At 30.3% G+C, this 24,922-nt stretch overlaps 3 protein-coding genes across 7 annotated transcripts; 1 reads left to right on the top strand and 2 right to left on the bottom strand.

Annotated features, from left to right (window-relative positions):
• Positions 1-4,292: 4,292 nt before the first annotated feature.
• Positions 4,293-7,579, bottom strand: LOC126918874 (zinc finger protein 227-like). Of its 3 annotated transcripts, none has more exons than XM_050727350.1 (3): positions 7,235-7,579; positions 6,336-6,794; positions 4,293-6,261 (listed from the first exon to the last, which is right to left on the bottom strand). In XM_050727350.1, the coding sequence occupies exons 2-3, from the start codon at positions 6,736-6,738 to the stop codon at positions 5,795-5,797; spliced, it is 870 nt and encodes a 289-aa protein (XP_050583307.1). In that variant the 5' UTR covers positions 6,739-6,794; positions 7,235-7,579; the 3' UTR covers positions 4,293-5,794. The 3 variants fall into 3 exon arrangements, with proteins under 3 accessions (XP_050583307.1, XP_050583318.1, XP_050583328.1); XM_050727361.1 differs by having other exon boundaries at positions 6,336-6,777; XM_050727371.1 differs by lacking the exon at positions 7,235-7,579 and adding an exon at positions 6,964-7,084 and having other exon boundaries at positions 6,336-6,777.
• Positions 7,580-8,498: 919 nt separating this feature from the next.
• Positions 8,499-24,771, bottom strand: LOC126918689 (epidermal growth factor receptor substrate 15-like 1). Of its 3 annotated transcripts, none has more exons than XM_050726882.1 (14): positions 24,465-24,771; positions 23,935-23,979; positions 23,593-23,826; positions 23,254-23,526; positions 22,922-23,134; positions 22,693-22,850; positions 22,450-22,609; positions 19,244-19,489; positions 18,569-18,631; positions 17,333-17,676; positions 17,084-17,255; positions 16,865-17,008; positions 16,480-16,785; positions 8,499-15,493 (listed from the first exon to the last, which is right to left on the bottom strand). In XM_050726882.1, the coding sequence occupies exons 1-14, from the start codon at positions 24,489-24,491 to the stop codon at positions 14,765-14,767; spliced, it is 3,114 nt and encodes a 1,037-aa protein (XP_050582839.1). In that variant the 5' UTR covers positions 24,492-24,771; the 3' UTR covers positions 8,499-14,764. The 3 variants fall into 3 exon arrangements, with proteins under 3 accessions (XP_050582839.1, XP_050582846.1, XP_050582852.1); XM_050726895.1 differs by having other exon boundaries at positions 15,257-15,529; XM_050726889.1 differs by lacking the exon at positions 18,569-18,631.
• Positions 20,546-22,378, top strand: LOC126918840 (uncharacterized). The gene is made up of 7 exons (XM_050727268.1): positions 20,546-20,739; positions 20,807-20,969; positions 21,024-21,345; positions 21,408-21,613; positions 21,700-21,881; positions 21,937-22,092; positions 22,169-22,378. The coding sequence occupies exons 1-7, from the start codon at positions 20,693-20,695 to the stop codon at positions 22,338-22,340; spliced, it is 1,248 nt and encodes a 415-aa protein (XP_050583225.1). The 5' UTR covers positions 20,546-20,692; the 3' UTR covers positions 22,341-22,378.
• Positions 24,772-24,922: the final 151 nt, after the last annotated feature.

Raw genomic sequence — 24,922 nt, 5'->3', positions numbered from 1 at the left:
CTGTACTTTTCAACGATGATTTCTTCGATTTTCTTGTTTTAGCAATCTTTTTGCGTTTCATTGAATGGCAAAAGCCAAGTATAAAAGGACGTGGAAAATTTGTTACTCGGATGGGATGGGAAATATTTATTTGCATTTTTCAAGATTAGAATTTCGCTGGTAGAGCTATGTATACGTTTTGTACTTATTCCTTCCTGTGTATCGAGTGTATAGATATTTTACTTTATACCATGAATCAAATGCAGCGAAACAGCGAACAACTTCGTTACAGAAGATACCGAGGAACTCTGTTTTGCGAACTCAGTGATTGGAAATGATTTAGTTTGTCTTCTGCCTATAGATACATACGTTTTCCGTTCTTGTAATCGATAGTAGTGTCTAATGATTAAACGAGCATAAGTATCGCGTTTTATAGAGCATAAGTAGTAATAAGGTATAGGCCTTTATTGCCTAAGTTGCACGAGCTAAGAGAGTGAAAGGGAGAGATTGCGAGTGAAACCGAGAGCGAGAGAATGGGAAAAATGACAAAATGATAATAACAGATTGAATTTGCGTACATCTCGTTTTACAGTTTTACTAGAAACTGTAAGGAAGAAGACATAAGAAAGAAAAGTCTTAAATCTTGAGAAAACAAATTCACGGAAACTCGTAGAATTCCTTTTTTCGTATGGTAAAAGCGTTTCGTACCGGTGTTTAATTAATCCTCTATGGACTATTCGTAGTAATGCGCGTGAGCATGTAATGGCTTTTAACTTAAAGCATTAAACATTTCCTCTTGGAACAAGAAACAAATTTATAAAAAGGCCTGCAAAATTTTTGAAAATGGGAACTTTTTCTTAAAGCATCGAATGCTTTGTTTAGATTATAGAGGATTAATATCACGAAATACCGTTATTGTTATTACTATTACATTTTTGCGTTATTCGTATACTATCATTTACAGCGATACGATTAGACATTTGAATGCTATTTCTGTAGTAAGTTCGAAAGTAATCATTGCTCGAAATGGGACATCGTGTTCGGTAATGATAAATCTTCGCGTCTATCGATCTTAACCTCATCAAAATGAGTAAGCAGAAAAATTGAATAACCAGAAAGGACGACGACGATGAGAAACACAGTTTCGAGCATTGATCTCTCGCTAATTTACCGTGTAGTTGTTGTAAAACTGATTGTTTTCGACGAGCGATCAGACGCAAAGGTAATTGATCGAACAGGGAAAAAGAAAAGAAACTAAAAGTTTAAAAGGTAACAGTTTGTTGTAAATCAAACGCAATTCACTGAGAGATATGAGGGTGACAATGAAAACCATATTTTTCTACGCAGTGTCGAAAAAAAAAAAACTCTTAATCGTACTAATGCAGAATAGAGCCGAAAATGAATTCGATTAAAAAAAAATGGCTTCGTCGCGTGAAGCGTAATAATTTGCTTCGCGCGCGAGCTACGGATTTTAGTTGGTTCATGCAAAAATGAAAGAAAAGAAGAACACAAGAGGAAGGGGAGAAAGTACAATAACGAAACTTGAGATTCGCGCTAATATATTTAGAGGCACCGAAGCGTTCTCCCCCGCACTTTTTTCCTTGTAAATAGAACGAAATCGAAGAAGAAAGAAAGAAGGGATAGACTTAAGATGAACACCAAGTAAAAATACATCGTTTTCGAATGGCACAAGATAATGATTTCTCGATCGAGAGGTGAATAATTTTTTATAAAGTTCATCGGATAGCTGTTGGTTTTTTAAGTAATCTTAGACGTAAGACGCAGTTATTACATGTGTACTTACACGATCCTTTACAGTCTAACTTTATCGTTTTTCGACGCGCAAACAAACGAAGGAAGAATACAAATTTTTAAGTTGCGAATTTATATATCCGTATCAATATATTCGCGTAGCAAAGAAAAATTAATTTCTGGAACTTAAATTACTGTTACATTTCGATATTTTGTTTTATCTGTTTTGGGAATTAGTTAAAAAACGAAAAAGTCGTTTAACCGATTCTTCTATCGTAATAAATCCTTTGGAAAAAGTTATAGATTAAAATTAAATTAGTAGAGGAGCTAGACCGTAAAGGATTCGAATGAAACAGGAGAAGTTTTGCATGAACCAACGGGCGCTGTTCTTACGTGTATATTTTATCGGAGTATCCAGCTGCCGCGGTTCAGTTTCTCGGCTTGTCCAGTCGGCGTGGTATGTGTGCTTGCGTTTTTTGCGTGCGTCCTCTGTGCGCGTGTGCGTAAATGTGATTACCGGTTTTTCAAACAGAGACGTCAGCACAACAGGCGAGTAACGACGGAAGGGAAAAATGGAAAGATATACAAATTCCTCGACATAGTACAAAGCATTTAAACTCCTCTTTTTCCAATAGCCTAGGGAATATAATAAGTACGCATTGCGCATAAGTCATTACGCGTAAAATAGACATCTACCGAGTAGCCGGAGAGTCCGCGACGCAACGAGGCAATTTATTTTCTTTTTTCTGTTCTTCTCTCTTCCATTAGTTTTGTCTCGATAATATAATAGAAAAGTTATGACAATGATTTTATTTTAACCCTTTGCACTCATGAATCGCTTCTTCCACGCGACTAAAGAAACTCACGTTCAATTCATAACTTTAGAGAACATTTTTGGAAATTAAAAAGAATATGTAGCGAGAAAGCATAAAAATATGAAAACTTCGATAGTTTCGTAATTTATTTCGTTTTCTTGTTGTTTGTTTTGCTTTTTAATACGGTATCATTTTACTCGAAAACGTAAGTGCAGAGGGTGCCAACAAATCGTACATGCAATTTGTCTAAATAGATTTGTAAAAGATTTTTTAAGGAACTCTTCTTATTGGACACACAAACGCAATACTAAAGATCCGTAAGAAAGATATTCTTACAAACTTTTTACGAGACTGCAAAGGCTGACGTTTTATAGATTACTCGAAATAGCGCAAGGTACTTACATTGCGACCGATCAAATGTTAGCAAGGTAATATACTTTTGTAATAGACTAGCCAAATTGTGAATGGTGAATATTTTATATAAACCGTATAGAACTCTCTGAGGATTAATTTCGACGCACCGCTGAATGCACACGATAGGATATATCGTCTAGAAAACTTCAAGTTTCGGTAGCTAAATCTCGAGTTGAATCGTATTTGTCTTGTCTCGAAAAACTGTATTTGTTGAACTCCTTGATTTGTTCACCACCGTTTAGTGTATCACGATAAACCGTATGCCTAAAGAGCGCATAGATACTGCCATAATTGCGATTATTAGTAGCTTCGAATTGAAAAGAGAAAAAAAAAAAAAATACGAAAAAGAAGTATTCAACAAAAATGTAACATCGATAAACGATGTACTTCCTTCGAAAAAGAAATTTACTCGTTACTCATTTTTCGAATCTAAGATTGCGTTTCCGGTTGTGGATTTTCCGGACATCCGATAGATAATAAAGGAGAAAGAAAGGAAAATAGTGAAATTTACAAGCTCGGAATATAGGAAATACGAGTCTTTTGTTTGAATCCACCATGTTTTCTTTTTCTTCATTTCCGTTTGTTCCTCACCGAAACATTTGTACCACAGTCTTCCAGGGTACAAAGGAAAGAGTAAAATAATACCGTTCGTTCGTCATGGTGCGTAAATCAAAAAGGGAAAGAACAGACGAGAAGTAAAAAGGGATGAAGAAGAGAGAAAGAGAGAGAGAGAGAGAGAGCAGAAAGCGGGAAAAGAAAGAAGAAGAAAGGGAAAGAAAGATAAGGTGAAACAAAAAAAGAAAGAAAGGACTAATAAGAGAAATTGTGTATAACTATGCGAACCCTCTGATGATCTCAGCGTTTTATTTTTGTATAGAGTGCATAAAAAACATGTAATCTTCAGGAATGTAAGGACGAGGAAAGAGGTACGCAGTTTGAGACAAACAAAAAAGCAAGACTTATGTAGTAGATGAGAAGACGAAACGTATAAAAGGGAGATGTAGGTATAAAAAAAAAAAAAAAAAAAAAAAAAAAAAAATACAGACAGACGAATTTAGGTTGCGAGGATAGAAGTTTAAAGTTTGTGAACGTTTTTTCGGACATTTCCCAGTGCTGCTTTATGTAATACCCTATATATATATAATATCTATATATATATATATATATATATATATAAAAATTGTATGAAAAGTCATCTAAGAAAATATGCTACTTTTTTATTATTCATAATTCCTTCATTCTCCATATCCTGATGCTAAAATAAACAAACACACACACACACACATACACAAATGGGTTATAAAATATGATTTAATTTAAAACGACTTATAATTTTATGTAATAATGATTTATTAGTTTAATTGTAACTACTACAACCGATAACAAAACGTTGATCTTTTTTTAACCACATTTCACGTAATATGTCCGATTATGTACACTTTGGAAGCGTTATATAATAAAACCGATATATAATCGGTTCTTCTTAATAAATATAAATACATAATTTACAGGGGTAATTTGACGTAACATTTCACGTGTAAATACGCGTATAACATATAACATATTAATATAATACAATACATATTACTACATATTATACGCGTATCTATATATTTCTATATAGCACACGTACAAACATACTGACACGCTCGCACAATGTAAACCGTAGTATTAAATTATTTAACATGACATATCCTTACATTCATTTTTCAACTTTTCACTGTTTCAACTTTAAACATTAAGGAACATTGCTCTTACTCTAACTTGGATCAAAGTTTCTTTAATCCTACATATTTACAATATACAACATGAAAGAAAGTAAAGGCATATAAATAAAAAGTAACGGAGAAATTAATATCGATAAAAAATAATTATGCAACGCTTTGTTTTTTATTTTAAAACGTCCGTTCTTTGTTGCAATGTTCCTTTCCAGTTAGAGCTATAAAATGTATTCCATCGATTACAGACTATTCTTAACGTTGATTTTATATTCCTTTTTCATAATTACGTGCAAAGATAGGTGTTATTATGCTGTTTCTTTTAGGCACATGATCCAAGATGATTGATACCGTTATCTTAGCAGAAAACAAAATCATGTATTTTCGTTTCACTTTTACACATCATATATAACAAATACGCATCTTCTTTCAGTATCTTGAGCACAATAAGAATTGTTTGTGCACCGTATTATAAAGTATTTGCATCTCTTTTTGCTTAAAGATGAAAGTATTTAAAAGCTGGTCTTACAAAGGCTGCTTTAATTTAGAATACACAGTAAGATACATCTAATTAATATACTAACATTTTTTTATTAAATTTGAAACTAAAACTTTTATTGCTAAGCTAGTTTTATTCTTGTCCTTTCCATACATTTCGAACATCATATCAAATGTAAAATTTAAAGAAAAGAATTCAACAATTCTAGGCTTATACCCACTTGTAATTTATATAAAAGCTTGAATAATTTATATAAATATCTTTTTTAAATAAAATTGTTTAAAGTATCTAAATATATATATTACATTTCAAAAAATTGCCCTTAACAGGTACGTTCTTACTTTAAGAATATTGTGCACATTAGAGGCATATTAAAAAGAGAAATATAAAATTTGCAGAATTAATTTAGAGCCTGTTTGTTTTTCAGCTACATTATAAGTAGCATTTCCAGACTAATACATATATATATATATATATAACTGCAAAATTTGGAACCATCAACAACTATTCCATTACATCATGAAAGTGTCTCTGATAAAGCTCGCTGTATCAATCTCTCAAATTTAAATTGCCTAAATTATAAAACAACTTTGTTTTAAGATTAAGATAAAAATGTATTAAGTTCTCAAAATAGAAAATGGAGGTGGCCCAGTCTGCCTCATCATCATTGCAAAACTACTTAATCCTTCTTCACCATTATTATGGCTATTCTGATTATTCTGTGAACTGTTTAGATTTTTGCTTCTGCTACTATTATGACTTTGCAAATGTTTTTTTAAGTGATCCTTTCTATAAAAAGCTTTGCCACATTCTGTACAAACTTGATTTTTGCTACCTGAGTGTATAATCATGTGACGTGCAAGATGTTCATTGCGTTTAAATGCTTTGCAGCACATATTACACTGATAAGGCCTATCTTTATTGTGTCCTTGTTTGTGACGATCTAGATGTTCCTTGCGTTTTAAACTTGCACCACAAATATCACAAATGTGAGGTCGTTGCCTGTGATCTTCTAGATGTTCATGTAATGCCTCTCTGTCTTCAAATCTGTATGCACATTCTGGACAATGATATATTAACATACCTGAAAGAATAAAATTTATCATTTACAAAAAAGAACATTCTCAATTTCTGTTATATCTTTTTTCATGTATTTACCATTGATATGTTGTGGCTCGACTTCAAATTCAATTTTTGGTCGAATTTCTTGGCAATTATGCGTTGAATTATTGCTATTTTCTTCATACTTAGTTACATATGGTAAACCTAATGTACTAGAACATCGTGCTAAGTATTCTGAAGTAAGTCTAAAGTCTATTTGTAACGGATCAGTCATAGTTGCTGCATCTACTTTTTGAATAGTCTGTGTACCCGAAGATTGATGAGATATCTGAGGGCATGTTTCCTTATTTCCACAATTATTCTCATTTCTATTTTCATCCGTTTGTTGAACATGAGTTACTGGATGCCCAGAGTATGTATATCCAGTGATATTAGGCTGATTATGTTGATGGTTGTGCATATCCGATGGATATTTTATATTACGTGGATCATAAGCCATCTTTCAACGTATGATAAAATAAATATCCTTATCGTTTGTCTATAAATATAAAAATACTGTAATAAAAAATTAACAAGACTTAAAAAATTACACATAATTACAAATAAAAAAATTGTCAATTGGGACTAACAACTGAAGATCATTTTTAGGAAAGTTGCATTAATAATTTAAGAGATTGAATTTCAATTTTTATCTAAAAAAAAGCGAAACTAAGAAATACTTTACTTTTTACATTTTATCAACAAAAAAAAAAAACTTGATCAAACTGTGAACGACACATCAGTGTCGAATAGAAAGATTAGTTAGCAAAAATTTACATATGAAGACAATGTTGTCGTAAATTCGACGTAAATGAGAAGCTTTATTGAGCAGGTCAGGAAAGATGTCATTTACTATTCAATATTTTTGAAAATTCGAAATATTCTTAGAAAATATTGCAGTTACTGCGAAATAAAACTATTTATCTACATTATTCACGTGAATCAAATTTACTCACCCCTTAGTGCACAGTCAGTTGTGAAATCAGCACATAACTGATCACTATTTGTTTGTATTGAGCTTGGCCATCTTTACACATCAGCTGCTGTAGAAATTCCGAGTCCTTCTTCTAACAGGCTATTTATTTTACAAAACTATACACTTTGATTATGTATCAATGATTCATTTATTAACAAGATATTATAAAACAAACTAAGTACTCGATTAATCTCTCTCAATCATGATCACTTTTGTATAGTGCAGTTTCGTTTCGAAATACGTAACGATGCGATGATCACACAATAGAAAAGGTATACCGCATTTAAAAGAGGCGGCTATTTAAGGCATTCGTCGAAAAAAAATCACGATTTGTATCAATATATATCCCGATCAAATCAATAAATATTAGGCAAATACGTTATAATTTTAGTAATATTTTTATCGATTCTAATCAATGTCTTTCAATGATTTCAAATTTATTATATATTCCTGTCATAAAAATATTACATTTATTTAGTTAGTATTGTTTCTGTATCTTAAAATATATATCGTACTCTTGTACTCTATAATCATTTTCTAATAATACTAAGAATATAATATTCATTCATCTTTACGTATTTATGTGTGTGTATTATTAATTAATATTTTATGTATTGATATGTCATATATATTTCATATATGTGACGAAATTTTATTTTAACTTTTTCTTTTATTTGCCAGAAAAGCTGGTAATATTCAATGGATACTGGTTAATACATATCTACGATAATAACGCTATTTTTATTTAAATTTAAAACCGGTATGACTAGGTACGAATGCATTTTCGCAATGATGACATCTTGCGGTAAATAAATCCACGTTTCAGGACCGTAACTTCTTTGCGTGACAATTAAATATATTTATGTTAGTATTATCTTAGTGAAAATAGCTTCGATATTTAATCAAATTTAAATAAACCTATTAATCCGATTTACTAAATTTTGGATTTTTATACTGGATTTTATACCGATAGGAAAGTATAAACAGTTTACGAAATGTAAATTCAAGAAATTAAAAATAAGATTAAATATTTTTTCTTAACGAGGGTGTAGTTTTAACAAATCGTAAAAAATAACTTAATTAAAATAAATTCCAATGTTACTATCACTATAATTATAATTGTATGGTTTTTTAAAAACAGAATGTTGGGAATAGTAAAAATTAACAAAAAAATAAGTTTAAAGTTCATTGCCTCTTCGAAGAATATCGAAAATAAAAAATGATGAGTAGTAAGCATACGTAGGTTAATGTACACATAGTGAACCAGATGTTTGTATATTTAAACTTATTATGTACAAGGGGTTATATTATATTAAACAACGATTTGCTATATAGGTATTTGCCTATAAGAACTCGTAACATCGGTACAATATACTTGTTAATCGCATGACCACGGAGTGGTCACAGAACAAAACTTGATTATAAACTTGGTATTTTTTTATCAAGAAAAATGAGACGAAGGATATAAGCGTGTATATCGAATTTGTAATAGTTAATTGGCTCGAGTATTCTTTTGTCCAGTTGCAAATACATGTTTATAATCGATTTAAAAGATACCATTGAAGTTTTCCGATATTTGCAAAAATATAGAAACGATGTGTTATAAATTAGTAAGAATCGATAATGTGAAAGAAGTTTCGAAAATACAACTGAATACGAATGAACAGCCGTTTCTTTGCGTTTCAGGAAACTTCTTTGATATAATTATCGAAATATGTATACTCTCGCTCAAAAGTCTTAGGACATTTATCGTTTTTAATAAAACCTTGGTATCCGATTTAAATTATAAATTATAAATTGCTTGCATGTTTCAATAACATTTACTTTCTTTATCATATAACTAACAATTTTTGATATCTTTATTGTATACATAGCCTTATCCATTATTATTTTTAACCTAATACAATAATTGTCTTAAAATTTTTGAGCGAGGAAGTAGTTTCGTGAAATATTCATGTTTGTAATGATTCGATGAAAGATCATCGATTACGTCCACTTGAGAATCACGACGAGCGTTGTACGATGTCTATTTAACGCGAGTTCCAACGAGCGATAATAATAAATTACTATTCGCATGCACTTTTGGCAGACGCTTGGCGAACAACAGATTATCTTTGTTACCAGCTAAATAGCGAGCATTCAGGAATATTTAGAGCGTACAACAGCGTGTCTCGAATGATCAGACTTCTAATTGATTTTTCAACTTGTAGCACAAAAAGCAATAAATCATATCTTTCTTGACACATTTTACGAAATAGATATCTTAACACGTTACCTTGAGCAAAGATACTTAACACGTTCGACACCGTAAGAAATGTAACATTTCGAATGATATCGTCGAATCGTATTAACATATTAAATTACAATATCTAATTATATAAATATTGTGAATATATAATAAAACGGTTTTTTTTTTTTATTTTAGTTTAATATTAAACAGAAGAATATTTCTGTTAAACAAATGTTTTTGTTCAATGTTTATATTATTAACATCATCTCATACGGCATGGGACATGTTAGTGAAATTATTTAAAATCAAGTAGGACATAAGCAACGAAGAAGGAACATAATACCTCTCGTACAGGCTGCAATTCGCCAACGAATAATTTCAACGAGAAGAGTTTATGATTTCGTTACGTTGGTTGTATCAAAGAATACTGTTCTATCATTTTTCTTTCGAAGAGTATCGTTTCATACAACAGAATCTCGCTCTTACTCAAATTTTAGAGACACTGGAATGCACGTGGGTAGCAATAAAGTATATTAGTAATACAGTCTCAACATCTTCTACTTTCGCGACACATGAAAAATTGAGAAAATTGTCGGCGTGCGTTTCACCTACATGTACACATGTGCAACAGCATTCTTTCGATGTTAAACAAATAGCAAACAAATTTCGATAACTCTTACGCAATTACGTATACATTTGGATCTCGTTTGTTCATGATAGACACCTTCGAGGTTCCATTCCATAACTGTTTTTCGGTCTCGCGGAGAAATTTGAAGTTGACGAATATTTGTTTCTAATTTCTAGAATACCTTTCAATCATGTCCTTGACGATGTGATCGAAGTGAAGATTTCTCCGGTGAGCTTTCAAACGCTGCCTTGAAAGTAATTCGTACATTTTTCTTTCCTTTCTTTTCTTTTTTCTCTTTTTTTTTTTTTTTTTTTTTTTTGTTACTTCTTCCGATTGATCGATAGAGCAACATTTTTTCAAACTTTTTGCATCTTGCCGCATTTTATTATTTTATGATTCGAAAATAATGTCGACAAGATCTATTGCCATGTGGTAAGATACCTAACAGAGGCAACACCTAAAACGAGAACCTTGTTCTCGAAAATATAAAAGTCACGCGTGAAGAAATCTCTAATCGAAATTGCTGCCTTTCGAAGGACGATCTTCTACGATGTTCAGTCTCTCGGAGAAATTTGTTTACCGAAAATACATACATTTATGTATATTTGTATAATCAATGTAACATCGTGAGTATTTTTTTGCTGATTACACACAGAGAACAAAAGTGATATACGCGACATCTTTCTCTTATTTATTACTACGCGAGGGAGTCGCGGACATAAAATTAACAAAGCATCGCTACAACTCCCTTTTTTTTCTTTTACGTCGCTTTTATGTTTCTTGAATCGCTAAATGTATGTATATATGTATATATATATATATATATAACAGCATTCTTTGTGCACAGTACACCGTATATAGTCGACTTCCGTTACCGCGCATCAGTTGAGGGATTAATAACTTGAATTAGTTAATTACACATAGTTCAAGTACATTTACATACACATCTTTATCACATACTATTCGAAAACTCATGTTATTTGCATGTGAATTATAACAATTTCGATATGGATTGTACATATATATATATATATATTAATGTTGTTTAGTTTAGGTATGCCTGTGTGACCCCCTGAACGATGTTATCCTCATTCTCGACGCGATGATACTGAAATTTCTTTGAAATTTTTTTTCATGTTATTTTTATAACATATATCTTTCGGCAATGGTATAGAAATATATTTTTTAACGGACAAAGACAAAAGCGTAGAAAAGATTAAATTTCATTTTATAGATGATACGAAGACGATAAAAGAAAGGAAAACATATTCAGAGAGAACATTCATTGTTGAAATAACGTTCAAATACCGAAATAATAAAATATAGAAAATAAATGAGAGAATAACGCTTTTAATGATACGTAATATAATAATTTATGTTATTTCGATCGTTTTGACTATGTTAGAGATAAAGGATATCGTCGAGAATATTGAAACAGCGTAGAGGAGCACGATGATATCGATAAATAAACTCATATTCGACATTTATATCCTGCAACTTTTCATGGATGGTGTCCTGTTGCATCGAATAAATTAGCGTAACAAATGTAGCATGAACGAAAGAGATTTTAACAATTTTGCACACCTGTTCACTTAGCACACCTGCACATTGGTAACAACGATATCAACGTTTTTTCTTATCAATAACGATATTAATAATTTCATCATACTTGTATTATTGTAACGTAACTTTATTGTTAAAACTTAATGGACAAGTACGTTCATCATTCCAATTTCACTGGCAATTTTCTGCATAATTTAAGTATCATTATAAAGTATAATTTAATTAAAACGAGGCATAGAATAATTTTTTAAATACCTTTTTTAAGTTTGCCAATAAAAAGAAAATTGCAAACGTTTTACGCATTTAAATACAAATTTCTATAGATATTGAATCACTGGAATCAAATGTATCGTTACAATGTTCGTTCTAACTTAGTAGAACATGTATATGCTCATCGTCCTTTAAGTATTAACAAAAACAAAATGGAATAAAGCGTTTTCTATTTATACATAGTCTAAACATGTCGCAGTCAGGTTTCCTAAACGCATTTTAAATACGCTATTCAGTAGTGCTTGCGTATATGTACATACTTCGATTTATCTCGTGTACACATATGTATGCTCTTCGTTAATGTGTATTATTTTTTCTTCCAGTAAATTCATCTTGTGGTATATGCAACAGAATGTGTTAAACATATCTACGGAAAAAATACAAAGTTCATCGAATTTTATTTCTTCTGTTGTTCCAACTTTCTTGCATTATAATTATCAAATAAATATCTTGTAGAAATCTAAGGGCTACGCAATTTACACATGAGATTTACAGAAGGAATAGAAATTACTTTTAAAAAATAGAACATTTTAAACGATATAATAAATTGAAAGCATTCTAGAATAATATTCATATTTTGAATAAAAATCACAAATCGATACATAGAAAATCTAATCATTCGATTAATAGCAAGAAAAGAATAATATCATCTTGTAAAATAATTATAGAAATATCGTTGTTAAATATTAAACGATGGAAATAGATATAACGAAATTTCGTCAAACGACGTATCATTAATTATTACTAGTAAAATATAGTTCGTACAACCGAAGATTAATTCGACTCTTTGGACGAGGCCCTCTAAATTATTGGAATTAAGCGTGGCATTAGGTCATTTGGTTTATTCCGATAAATATTCATTCTGGCACACACGTCTTCAATTCCCGCCAGTTACTACTTATTTGCCACCGTGTGATGTATGTATGCATACTCTCGAAGCATCCAAAACAGCAACGATATCGATACACAATAATACCATATTTATATCAGTAACACATAATATAATACGATTTTACAGTCATTTACTTCTTCTTCTTCTTCTTCTTCTTCTTCTTCTTCTTCTTCTTCTTTTTCTTTCTTTTTTGTTCACTGGTAAATGATATATTGACAACGCTTGGTATTTTTATGATATAGTTATTACACTATCAATGATGGTGGTGGTGATGATGATGATGATGATGATGATGATGATAATGATGATGATGATGATGATAATAATAATAATAATAATAGTAATCATAATAATAATCATAATAGCGGTATAACAATAACATAATTATTATAATAATTACCATGAAATAATACAGATAGAAATATATACAGCATGCGTAATACATTGTCGTTGTTGTAATATTATATGATTATAATAGTAAAAGTAAAGATACACGTGGCTCTTTGTGTTTGATTCGAACGATTCCATCGCTACGCAAGATTATTCGGAGGCAAACACGGAGCTACGCTTTATCTGAACACCTTATTTCTTTGGGACGTACTAAGACCGAAGGCTGAATCAGACGGCATTCTCGCAAACATTATTGGAACGGTTCACTTACACTACTACAACATAACAAATACCATTGTTTACTGTTCGCACCTTCTATTCATCATCTGTTCATTAAGTCCAGAGTCTATTAAAAAAAATTCTAAAAGTTTCATTTGGATTTTATTGCAGTTTTAGTACTATTTAGAGTGAAACACAACATTTTTATGTTAATCGATAACTGATCTTTCTTATACACAATAATAACATGTCGAAAAGGATACTAATATGTAATAGTATTTTTTTTAATAATCTTTATATATCGTATGTTTTGTGTATTTCTACCTAGTAACGTTTATATAGCCAGAATGATTTTTTTATGTCGCTTATTCAATGCCTTCCGGTAAATATTGACGAAGACATGTACCGAGTTAGAGTATCATGCATAAGACATCATTAATAGTGCAGATCAAACAAACAGAAATGTTACACTCCGCTGTTATTCGCAAATGTACAGATGTATATTATATATATTAAAGTGTACTTCGTATAACGATGTTGAGAATCTTTTATCTGCTCAAATGCGGATAACCATTTATATTACTAATCCGCTCACTTTGAACTCACTGAATACGTGTACATAACATTTTTTTTATTGTCAATCCAATAATCTGCCATTATACTTTGCTTTTATACATGCTAATTTAACGTTAGCGATAGTGTACAACCAACTACGAGTATATAAGTGTCATTATCTTAGAATTCGATATTGCAAGGCAATGATTAATCTTTCCTTTCCTTTTACTTTTTTACAAAATCGATCGATTCCTCTGTGGTAAACCAGAGTATCGAAAAGAGCGCGCGGTTCAATATAATTTTTTTTTTTTTTTATGTTCAAATAGTATTCAATGCATCAAGAAATTTGTTTGTAGCTATATAGTTGAATACTTAAATGTATCCTGTATCGGATGAAACCAAGAAGATCACATCCAAAACTGACTTCATATGCAGTGAAATGTTTCTTGATGTTAGATAATTAATGTTTCTATAAATTGTTGGATGCATGTATGCTTGATTCAATTTCTGTTTTCGTGCCACCGTGATTATGATATGCCAAGTAGTATTAAAAATAAGCATTGCGCGATTATCCTTCATAGCCTTTCATTAGCACGGATCTCATAGTTATTAATAATAAGTTAACATATCATATATCTTTCAGTTCTGATTTCATTATTGAAGGTTCGTAAAGTCGTTGTGCCCGAAAATATATGTATATATATATGTATATGTTTCAATTCAATCAAATAAATCAAACAGAAAGTGCTTTTACCGATAAAATTTACAATTTCCCAGATTTTTCTTGCTTACTTAGTTCAAGGGCTAAAGCTAATTCAGCCTCTTCTTGCTGTTTACGCTTACGCCTTTCCTCCTCGGTCTTTAAGCTTTGTTGAGATGCCCAAACAAATTGCTCTTCTTCGCTCAACGAGAGAGGCGGTGCATTGTTACCGTTCCAAATTTTACCCATGTCATTTTTCGATTTTTTATCATTAAAAGTAGTTTTAGATCTATTGTGTGCTAAATCTTGTCCGTGCCTTCTGGCAGATTTTTCATTCTTGGTGGAAAATGCTTCGTCTATGTCGACCGTTTTTATCTTCAAGTTTGAAAACGCATCACAGTCGATGGTCTTTATATTTCTGTTGTCGTCAGAGAATGCTTTCACGAAATCAGTATCGAATTTAGCATTGTCTTTCTCAAACTTGCTTTTAGTCAGAGGAAAAGTATTTGAGAAATCGATATCAAAGCTTTTGGTGAACGAATTTTTACGAGAGAGTACCGAGGTTGTTCCGTAACTAAACGGATCCACGTTGCCAGCCGTTGTTTCACTCTTATTCGCGTTATGATCTTCTGCATCATCGGCGAAAGGATCTGGTATGTTAAAGGGATCTTCGTATCGATAGTCTCTGAACGGATCTTCCGTGAAATCCGGCAGCTTTGGAGTTACCGTTGATACTGTATGTGTTCTGCTGGTTGGTCTGGGTGGTGCCGTTCGAGTCAGTGTTGGTTCCGGCTGAAGCAGGTTTTTTTAGTGGTCAATTTTCGTTTACTGAAAAGATAGAAAGAATAGCGCAAGAACCGCTGGTTATCGTCAGGCTGCTGGACCATACGTGGCTGTTGTTGAATACTAGAATATACTCAATTGCAAGCGAGTCGAAATATTCGAGTTCATTCGTTTTGATTTTGTTATAATAAGAAACACTAACACGCAATAATCTGTAGTATGTTACTAAATTAAACAATTAGTAACCAACTGATAATCAACTTTGAGCAAAATATAAAAGAAACAACAAATGATAGATAAAAATAATAAGTGAACGCTTTTTAAACCATTCGCGAATAAATAAACATGCGTTTAAAGATTCTATGATATTAAATTGGTCGAATTAACTCGAACATTTTATTTAAGTAATGTAAAAATTTCCATGCAATATTATAAAAAGAAAATAGAATACTGGAACAAAGAGAACAAATTAATTAATTTGTAGACAGCATGCTCCAGGAGTCGGATCAATGAATAAACTGAAAATTGTGCAGCTTCTACCTAAATATGAAACAAAAAATATAATTAATCTTTTTTTTAATATAAATATATTTCACAAAATAATATTGTAATATATTAAAATGACATATTATATAGCAATATTAAGTAACTCGTAATTTAGAAATGTGAGTTAAGAATCATATCTCACATCACTATTTATGTAAATTAGCATTGTACTTTAAGTAATGTTTAAGTCATTATCAATATATTACACCTTCGTTAAAAATAACTGTATTTAAAACCTAAAGTAACAGCATACAACATACTGGACATTGATAAAACTGAGGAAGGAAGGGATATGCCCAGGAAGATATATTGGAACACTTAAACAGAAAGAAAGGAGATTGGTTAATACAATTCAGAGTGCCAAGAAAATAATTGTTCTACCAACTGATAGAATAGGAGCATAATTTTCAACGATATTATATGACACTTGAAAACGTGGAAGTACATACCTTAGAATCAAAATTAGCAAAATCTGCAAATCCAGTAGATGTATTAAAATTATTACTGTTGTTGTTATCTATTATGCCTTGTTGAGCAGAGAAAGCATTTGCAAAGGGATCAGGTGTAGGAGAAGGTGTAGGCGGTGCCGGTGCTGCTCGTAGAGGACCGGTAGGTCCTTGAGACGGTCGAGGAGGTGCTGGTCGTGGTGGAGGTTGTTTTGCTTTTTTAGGAGGGAGAGCAGGACTAGGACTTTCTGGTCGAGGTGGTGCATGAAGATTTGCAAATGGATCGTCTCCAAATGGATCTTTTGTCGCCTAAGAGAAAAAGAACTAATAAATAAACAAAATAATAGCTGTATTCTTGAGAGAATTTATTATTCCTATAATGACTTACCGATGTTGTAGTGGTAGCTTTAGTATCATTTCTTTTTCCATCTCCAAATGGATCAAATGGATCTTGTTTCACAACAGCATTGCTATCGTCAAATACACTAAATGGGTCAGATGTGAATCCCCCTGCTCCTCCTCCTCCTCCTCCCTGTAATTATAAACATATTGCTACATTAGGAATTACATAATAATATAAGTAATTATTTCAATTGAAAGATCTTACAGTAGTATTTGGAGATGAAAATGCACTTCCAAATGGATCCGGTGTTGATGCATTATTAAATGGTTCTGCAAAAGGATCTTGTTCAAATCCATCCATTGTTGCTCCATTTGTATTAGAAAATTGAACGTTTTTCTTATTTTGAATCTTATCTTCTTCGCTTGTTTTCTCATATCTATAGATTTTTACACAGAAATAATAAAGTAATATTGTTATAAAGACAATTAAGGAATATACATATTAAATACTTACTCTAAATTCTCAATTTCGGGATTAAATTGCAGACTAGTATCAGGTACAAGTGTGGCATCTCCAGTTGCAAGTGCAGAGTCATAAAGTGCAATTGCGTCACTCATTTGCCGTTGTTGTTCTTGTAAATGAGTGATTTTTGCTTTTGCTTGACAAATTTGCAACTGTGTATCCTGCAAATTTTTAGTGAGTTCATTTAATTGGTCCCTGCTTTTATTTTGTTGCTGTTCTAACTGCTGTTCTTCTTGTCTCAAGCCTTCCAATTCTTGTCGTTTAAAATTCAGTTCTTCTTCTTGAGCACGCAACACCGATTCTTGCTCTTCTGCTTGTTGACGCAATTTATCAACCTATTATTAATGGTAATAAAGTATTATACACAATAATTCATTTATTATGACATACGTATAAAAGTATATTTCTGTAATATGTTAAGTATATTTGTAGATACACATATACATATATATGTAACTTATAGACTATATACAAGACTAAATATGTAATTTAATGAAGTTTATAGTCATTCTATAATATATTAATTACATATTGTTAATAATGTATGGTGTTATATCTACACTTAATTATTTGCAATTATCAACATATAGTTGTAAATACAGGAAAATATTATATACAATTATAAAAATTTAAGACTCAAATCTAGATTAAATACTTGTATTTTTATCAATCTTGAAAAAAATTAAATTTAGCATATAGATTTATATGAAATACTTTTATAAGGTTAAAACATGATTTCATAATCTTTACTAGACTGGAGTCTCAAACACAAAGTTCTAAGCAAATATAATTCTTTTGATGGCAATCTATGCTACAACCAGTTTATCATGCAATGCAGCAAAGCACTAGCATTAACTATGCAGATGTAACGGAAACAAATAAAGCTTTTTCTAAAATAATGTGTGGTGTATATATATTAAATCATTAGTTTATATATTTATACTTTATACATACGCTTATATAGATATAACTAAAGTCCCATATAATTATTTTCTGAATATAATTAATACGCAAAATGAAATCATAAATGTTTTTATTTTTAAATTTTTCTAGGTTTATCATTATTCTTGTAAAAAGCTATCCCGATTTTTATCATTTTATAGTATTATACTTGATGAAGTTATAAGTACTAAAGAATTGTAGCCACTATCTCATAGTAGTGAGAAATAGAATCTGTATTTCGCAACCGTACCTGCCCTTCATTAAAAGTAGAAATTTTTGATGTACCTTTTTCTGTTCTTCACGTATCTTCTGCTCGACCTCACTCAAATCTTTATCTACTTCTGTCTTCTATAAGCCAAACATAATAAAACATAATAAAACTAAATCATAATGAAGGATCTAAACACATTGTAAAATAAAACAATAAAATGAATTGATAAATATTCTATTACATAAAATATAAATTATATTCATTGAAAAAAAAGTAATCAGAGAAAGATCATAAATAAATAAATTGGTCAATATGTATGAGGAGAAATATATAATGAATTATATAATGTAAAACATGCTATATGTATAAAAATGATTTTAAGTATCGTATAACTTATATTATGAAATATGCGAAAATGTTAAAAAGATAATATTAAATACAGGAAAAGACTCTTACACTTTATACCTCTTTCCTTAATTGATAACTATTTTGTATGCAAAAAAATAATTTGTAAAACATATGATAGTGTAATAATACAATATGCAGTGTTAAATTATATTATTAAAACTTAATTTGTATCAAATAATAATTTCTAAATTGTAAAAATCGTAGTAAACTTAATTATTTACATATCTCAACAAAAGCATTATATACAATTCACAAATCCATGTTTCTAATTTCATATGTAAGCAAAGCTGTACATTCAACAAGCAAATCATCCAAATATACCAAATTAAAATGTTATTTACCTGAGCTTTTAAATCATTCAATCGCTTTTGTGCTTCGCCTTTCTGGTTTTCTAATTGTTTTAATGTAGCAGCAAGTGTATCCAATTCGCTCTGTAAACTTTTAATTTCACCATTCTTTATCTTAATATCAGCTTCCTTTTGTGCTATATCTTGTTCCATACTTTGCCTCTCTTTTACAAGTTCTGCTATGTCCTTACTTATCATGTCCAATTCTGGGTTTGAATAACCAGAGACATTATTGTTTTCCTAAAAATGAAAATACATTTTATTGAAAATAAAAAAGGGAAATAAGTTATATGAAATGATGATTTAATTATATAATGACAGTACAGATGTTTTGTGTGCGTATAATAATATATAAAAAACATATGTCAAGTTAGAACTTAAATATCATATGTAATTTGAAAATATATCTACATTTGGATAATCATATTCCATGTATCAAAATTAATACATTCTATATTTTAACTATCTAAATATTTTAAATAACTTTAAACAGTTCTACAATATTTTTTATTGGGATATAATTCTTTATAATAAGTAAAATTCTATATCATTTACAAAAAACTGCCAAATAATTTAATAATTTTTATACAATTCAATACAACACATTTTTTTGTCAGTACAGAGTATAAAAAATTAATTCTTTCTTGCTACTGCTATCCATTAGAGGAAACATTGCAATTTTTCAATGAATTATATACCTCATATTAAATTAGTTTATAGAAATAAAGGTGCTGTCATTTATTGTGTTAATTATGAATTCTTCTATGTATTCACGACGAGTTTTAGGTTTGATTTTTTCCAGATCATTTGTACCGTACAAGGATATTAATTTTGCTTTTCTTGCTTCTATTTGTAACTGTTTTGCAAACATAACATTTCTCGCCTTTTCTCTTTTCAAGGTGACTATTGGTGTTTTATTATGTATTAAGACAGGCACAATTGTTATACAACTTGTCATATCCAAATTGTTTTCCTTTTTACGTAATGAACATATTTCCATTGCATTTAAATTACATTTACTACATTTTGACATGTTTGTTGATTTCAATGTAAAGAAATAAATTTCTAATAGATAAAAAATTGAAAAACGTATGTCAAGTTTCATAAAACTATAAGATGCGGTTAAAATTGTTGTTATATATTTATTTCTTATTAAATATAGTTTCTAATTTTATAATAGGAATAAATTTATGGAAAAAATATAATGAACTTCGTAAAAAAATAAACAAAAAATTGAATAAACAAAAAGGTAATAATTTTTGCCATTTTTCAGCAAAAATATAGTAGCTTTTTATTTTCCATTAAGAGAGTGAACTTCTTCTTGATATTAATGAATATGAATATCCAAGAGCAAATGAAACACTTAGAAAGATACACAAAGAGTTATGGCAGGAATATTATGAATGTTTAAAAAAGACATATAACGAAATTGGATCGGAAAGGATGATGTATCCAATAGCGTTTCAAGCCTTAGAAGGAACACTTGTCACGTATGATGAAAAGAATACTCTTATTACTTATTTTATAATAATAATATTACTAATACACCAATTTCAGATTAAAATGTCAAATATGTATTTCTCCAATAGAAATCTATGTTAGCGATGATGTAGAATGGTATTTCAATAATACTGTTAGCAATGATACAAGTAGGCTTATAGAATCAGATAATGTGTTCATTTCCCCAGAAGACAGATCATTAATAATACATAACATTAAGGTACAATTTAGTAAATAAATATTTTTTGCCATAATAATACAGCAGTCTTTACAGTCTGAACAAGCTGGTCAATATTGGTGTAAATTTGGGGATACAATATCAATATATTACTATATATCCATTGACACTGATCTTGAAGGAGTAAAAACTGTATACCCTACAACAGCACCCAATATGCCTCATGCAATACCACAAAATATTGTATCGGAATATAATTTAAATATTTATACAACATGGACTAAATGGTCTTTATGTTCTAAATGTAATGTAGTTGGTAAAAAAGTTCGATATGGATATTGTACTGTTTCTTCACGTGCAGATGTCAACAAGAAAAATATAATAGAAGAAAAACAACTTGCAGATTATAAACGGCAAAGTATACTTCTTTTTCGTACTATGCATTATCTATCTTAAAATTTCAAAATGTGTAACATTTAGCTGCAGAGAATGAACAAAATGGAACAATAGAAACTACAACCACAATTCAGGATCAAATTATAGATAAAAGTATGAATGATAAAATCAAAATGGTTTTGCGTTTATTTAGAAATAAAATACCTTGTAAAAGTAAATATTTGCCAAAAGCTTTGGACATTTCGAATATTAAAGATAGAAAAACAGAAATTATGGTGCGCTATTGCAAGGTATTATTAAATATTATGCAAATAAGAATATTTCGTGTAGTGCTTAATATTTAATATACAATTAAATTTACATAACTTCCTTGTAGATAAAGTGTCCAGAAAATATAATATTCGAAGTACGAGATAAAAAGGGAAATGTACTTGAAAGTGCAAATAATAGTGCTGGTATATATTCTATGGTTCAAGGAATGCCCGCTCCATCGCCGCCAGTTATACGCACAACAATTTATCAAAAACATGATAAAAAAGCAGTTCTTGTGTGTCCAGGGTAAAATAACATTGAAAATTAAAGAAATACATTCAAACTTTTTTTACTTTTCCAGAAATTTAAATACAGATGTTCCAATTAATTGGAAAATAGATGACAAAATCTTAAATCCGTCTATTGTAAAAGACCAATCTGAAGGAAGAATTTATTTTAATTCGCAAATGCATATAATTTTCAAATCATTAAAATTTCAAGATGCAAACATATATAGGTAAATAGTTATTTAGTTATTAAAACGAATTAAACAATAATACTTTGAATACAATTCATAATGACTCTGTTTACAGTTGCTGGCAAAGAAATGAAATCGTTGGTGTAATAAAATTAAATGTAACTGGAGAAATGGAACTACAAACAAATTACAGTGTTATTATGATTGGTGGAATGTTAATAATTGTTGTATTCATGATTGTGTTTTGGAGGGCATTTCAAACTCGTAAACGTTTTACGATACATTGACTGTATCGTGCACTATTTCTTTGAAATAAAACAACACATGATGTTGCAAAAAAGGTGTAAATAACTAAGAAAGAAGGAAAGAATTATTTTGATACAACAAGATATTTACCACAACAGATTCAGTTGGTTTTCGCATGGATGGTGGTATCATATCAGGGCTCAAAGCTGTGGGCGGTTCAACACCCCTGAGTTTTTGTTTAATAAGCCACATAGCTAGCGCAAATTGTTCTTTATTTAACTTTCCACTTTGACATGTGTCGCAAAGACTCCTGAAAAATAAATAAGAAATTTCTTTCATTTTTTCCTTATTCTTTACTAACCAGTAAACAGTATAATTAAAATATATATGTACCATATATGAGCTAAAACAGTCTGTGGAAGTCCACTTTGAAGGAAGACATCTTTGATTTCAATACCTGAGACATACCCGTCCATATCTAGATCAGCTTGCAAAAATAGTTTGTCTGCTACTATTTGATCCTCAGATGAAACTACCCACTGTACATTCGTCTATATCATATATTTTTATATTGGGATTAGAATATTTAATTTTTATTTTTATTTAACAATCGAAATATTACCTTTACTGTATCCAAACCAACTATGCCCTTCACTGGAGGTACATTAGGTAGAGGTGGAATAGATGGTGGGACTGTTGTAATTACAGCAATTGGCGCAGGAGATTTTGGTACTGATGTTGTAGAATCTTTCCTTTTTGCTGGTGGCATTAACTCTGGTGGAAGTACACTTGGTATAGCATATTTCTCTAAAGCTTTATACACTAAATGCACAGCCTGTGTTAAATAAATAATACATTAATTTATATTATAGAAATAAAAAATTAATTCATTATAACTATCTTGTATATTATAGAGCTTATACTTCTCTTGTATATTATAGAGAATATACTTACAACAACAAATTCATGTCTATCCAGCATACCATCTTTATCCATATCTGCAAGATCCCAAATCTTTCCAAGTGTATCCAAAGGAAGTTTACTATCCATAAGAACATCCTTTACTTTATTTCCAGGTATATATCCATTTGAAGGTTGCAAACTGTCAAAAAGTTGATCATATTTGGCTCTTTCTGAAGGTTTAATAGACCAATCTCCGTTACTGACAGATGTTATTACTGGTACAGTATTTACTATATTTTTTTGAGATATTACAGGAATATCACCCTAAAAATATATAACGGCGATAAGTAAAATAATTTATTTCGCGTATTAAATAATATAACAGTTTACCATTTTTGGAGGTGGCAATTCTATATTTAAATTTGACATACTAAGGTCTCTTCCTGCTTGGGCTAACGCACAAAGTTTGAGAGCAACAAAAAGACCAGATTTGTCTAATAATCCACGTGATTGCGGATCTGCCATATCCCATATCTTACTTAATACAACATCACTCAGCTGGGATTTCTTAAGAAATTTTGCAGCTTCCATCGCATGAATTTGTCCATATCCATTTGGATCCACCTTCATATGTCATGCGTCATATAACATATTAATCAAATATTTGATTTTAAACCATCTAGATACATAAACATATAAGATATTACTATATGAAAATACATAAAACTATACCTGGTTATAATAAGCTTCATATATAGCAGTATGGCTTCCAGCCACCTGTATAAAAACAAATTTATTAAATGTGTATATATATATATGTATATATTCACTGCTATTATATCATAAATTGTATCATATGACAAACTGTTAATAGTATTATGCATAAATAACTTACACAAATTGCCGCAAATATAATTGCCGCAAATGTATAATATATTAACATTAACAAATATATGAATAAAAGCTTCAAATTATTAAGTTTTATGATATGTAAGTTATAACCATTTTATTAAGAAGTTTATCAAGAAGTACATAGAGGAGATAATGTATTTAATGTAGATTTATCGAAAGATTATTTGTATGTACTGTCAAAGAAGTTTAAGTAACTGACGACACAAGTATGGTTGTATTTAGAATGTGTATGGTAAAAGGTGATATCGCTTTACACGAAAGAAAGATGAATCTTTCAAAAAATCTACTTAATAATAGATCTAGTATATTGAATATTATAGCCTGATAAAATTATAAAAATTATAATATACCTGCGTGGGTGATGGCAGGGCGGCCATACTTGCATTGAACACTGGCTTAACCAATCAGACTATGAATCGATAGTATGTCATATTAACTATTTTACTTAACATTTCGTAGAACAATTATTATTGTCAGATACATTAACGAAACGTAGAACACCGATTATGTTTTTCCTGTCAAATTATTTGGACGAACGAAAGAAAGTAAATGAAATTTATTAACAATATGAAAGACTTCTGCCGCTTGTAGCGCTCGATTGCCGTCTTATATCACCCGTGCCTTATATTCTCATATTCCACCTTCTTTTCATCAACCGATAATCATGCAAACTAGACTTCATGCGCACGATGTAAACTTACGATTCAAATTGAGTATCTATGTAACTTGAATATCTATATATCTATATTATTTTATAGATAATTTGTATCAAAATGACTTATTTCAAATTTGAATACAACTTTCGATT

This window comes from Bombus affinis, chromosome 1, assembly GCF_024516045.1.
Source record: "Bombus affinis isolate iyBomAffi1 chromosome 1, iyBomAffi1.2, whole genome shotgun sequence".
In the NCBI taxonomy this organism is placed as follows: Eukaryota; Metazoa; Arthropoda; class Insecta; order Hymenoptera; family Apidae; genus Bombus; species Bombus affinis.
Note: the sequence above shows the minus strand (reverse complement) of the source record. Positions and strands in the feature narration are given on the sequence as shown.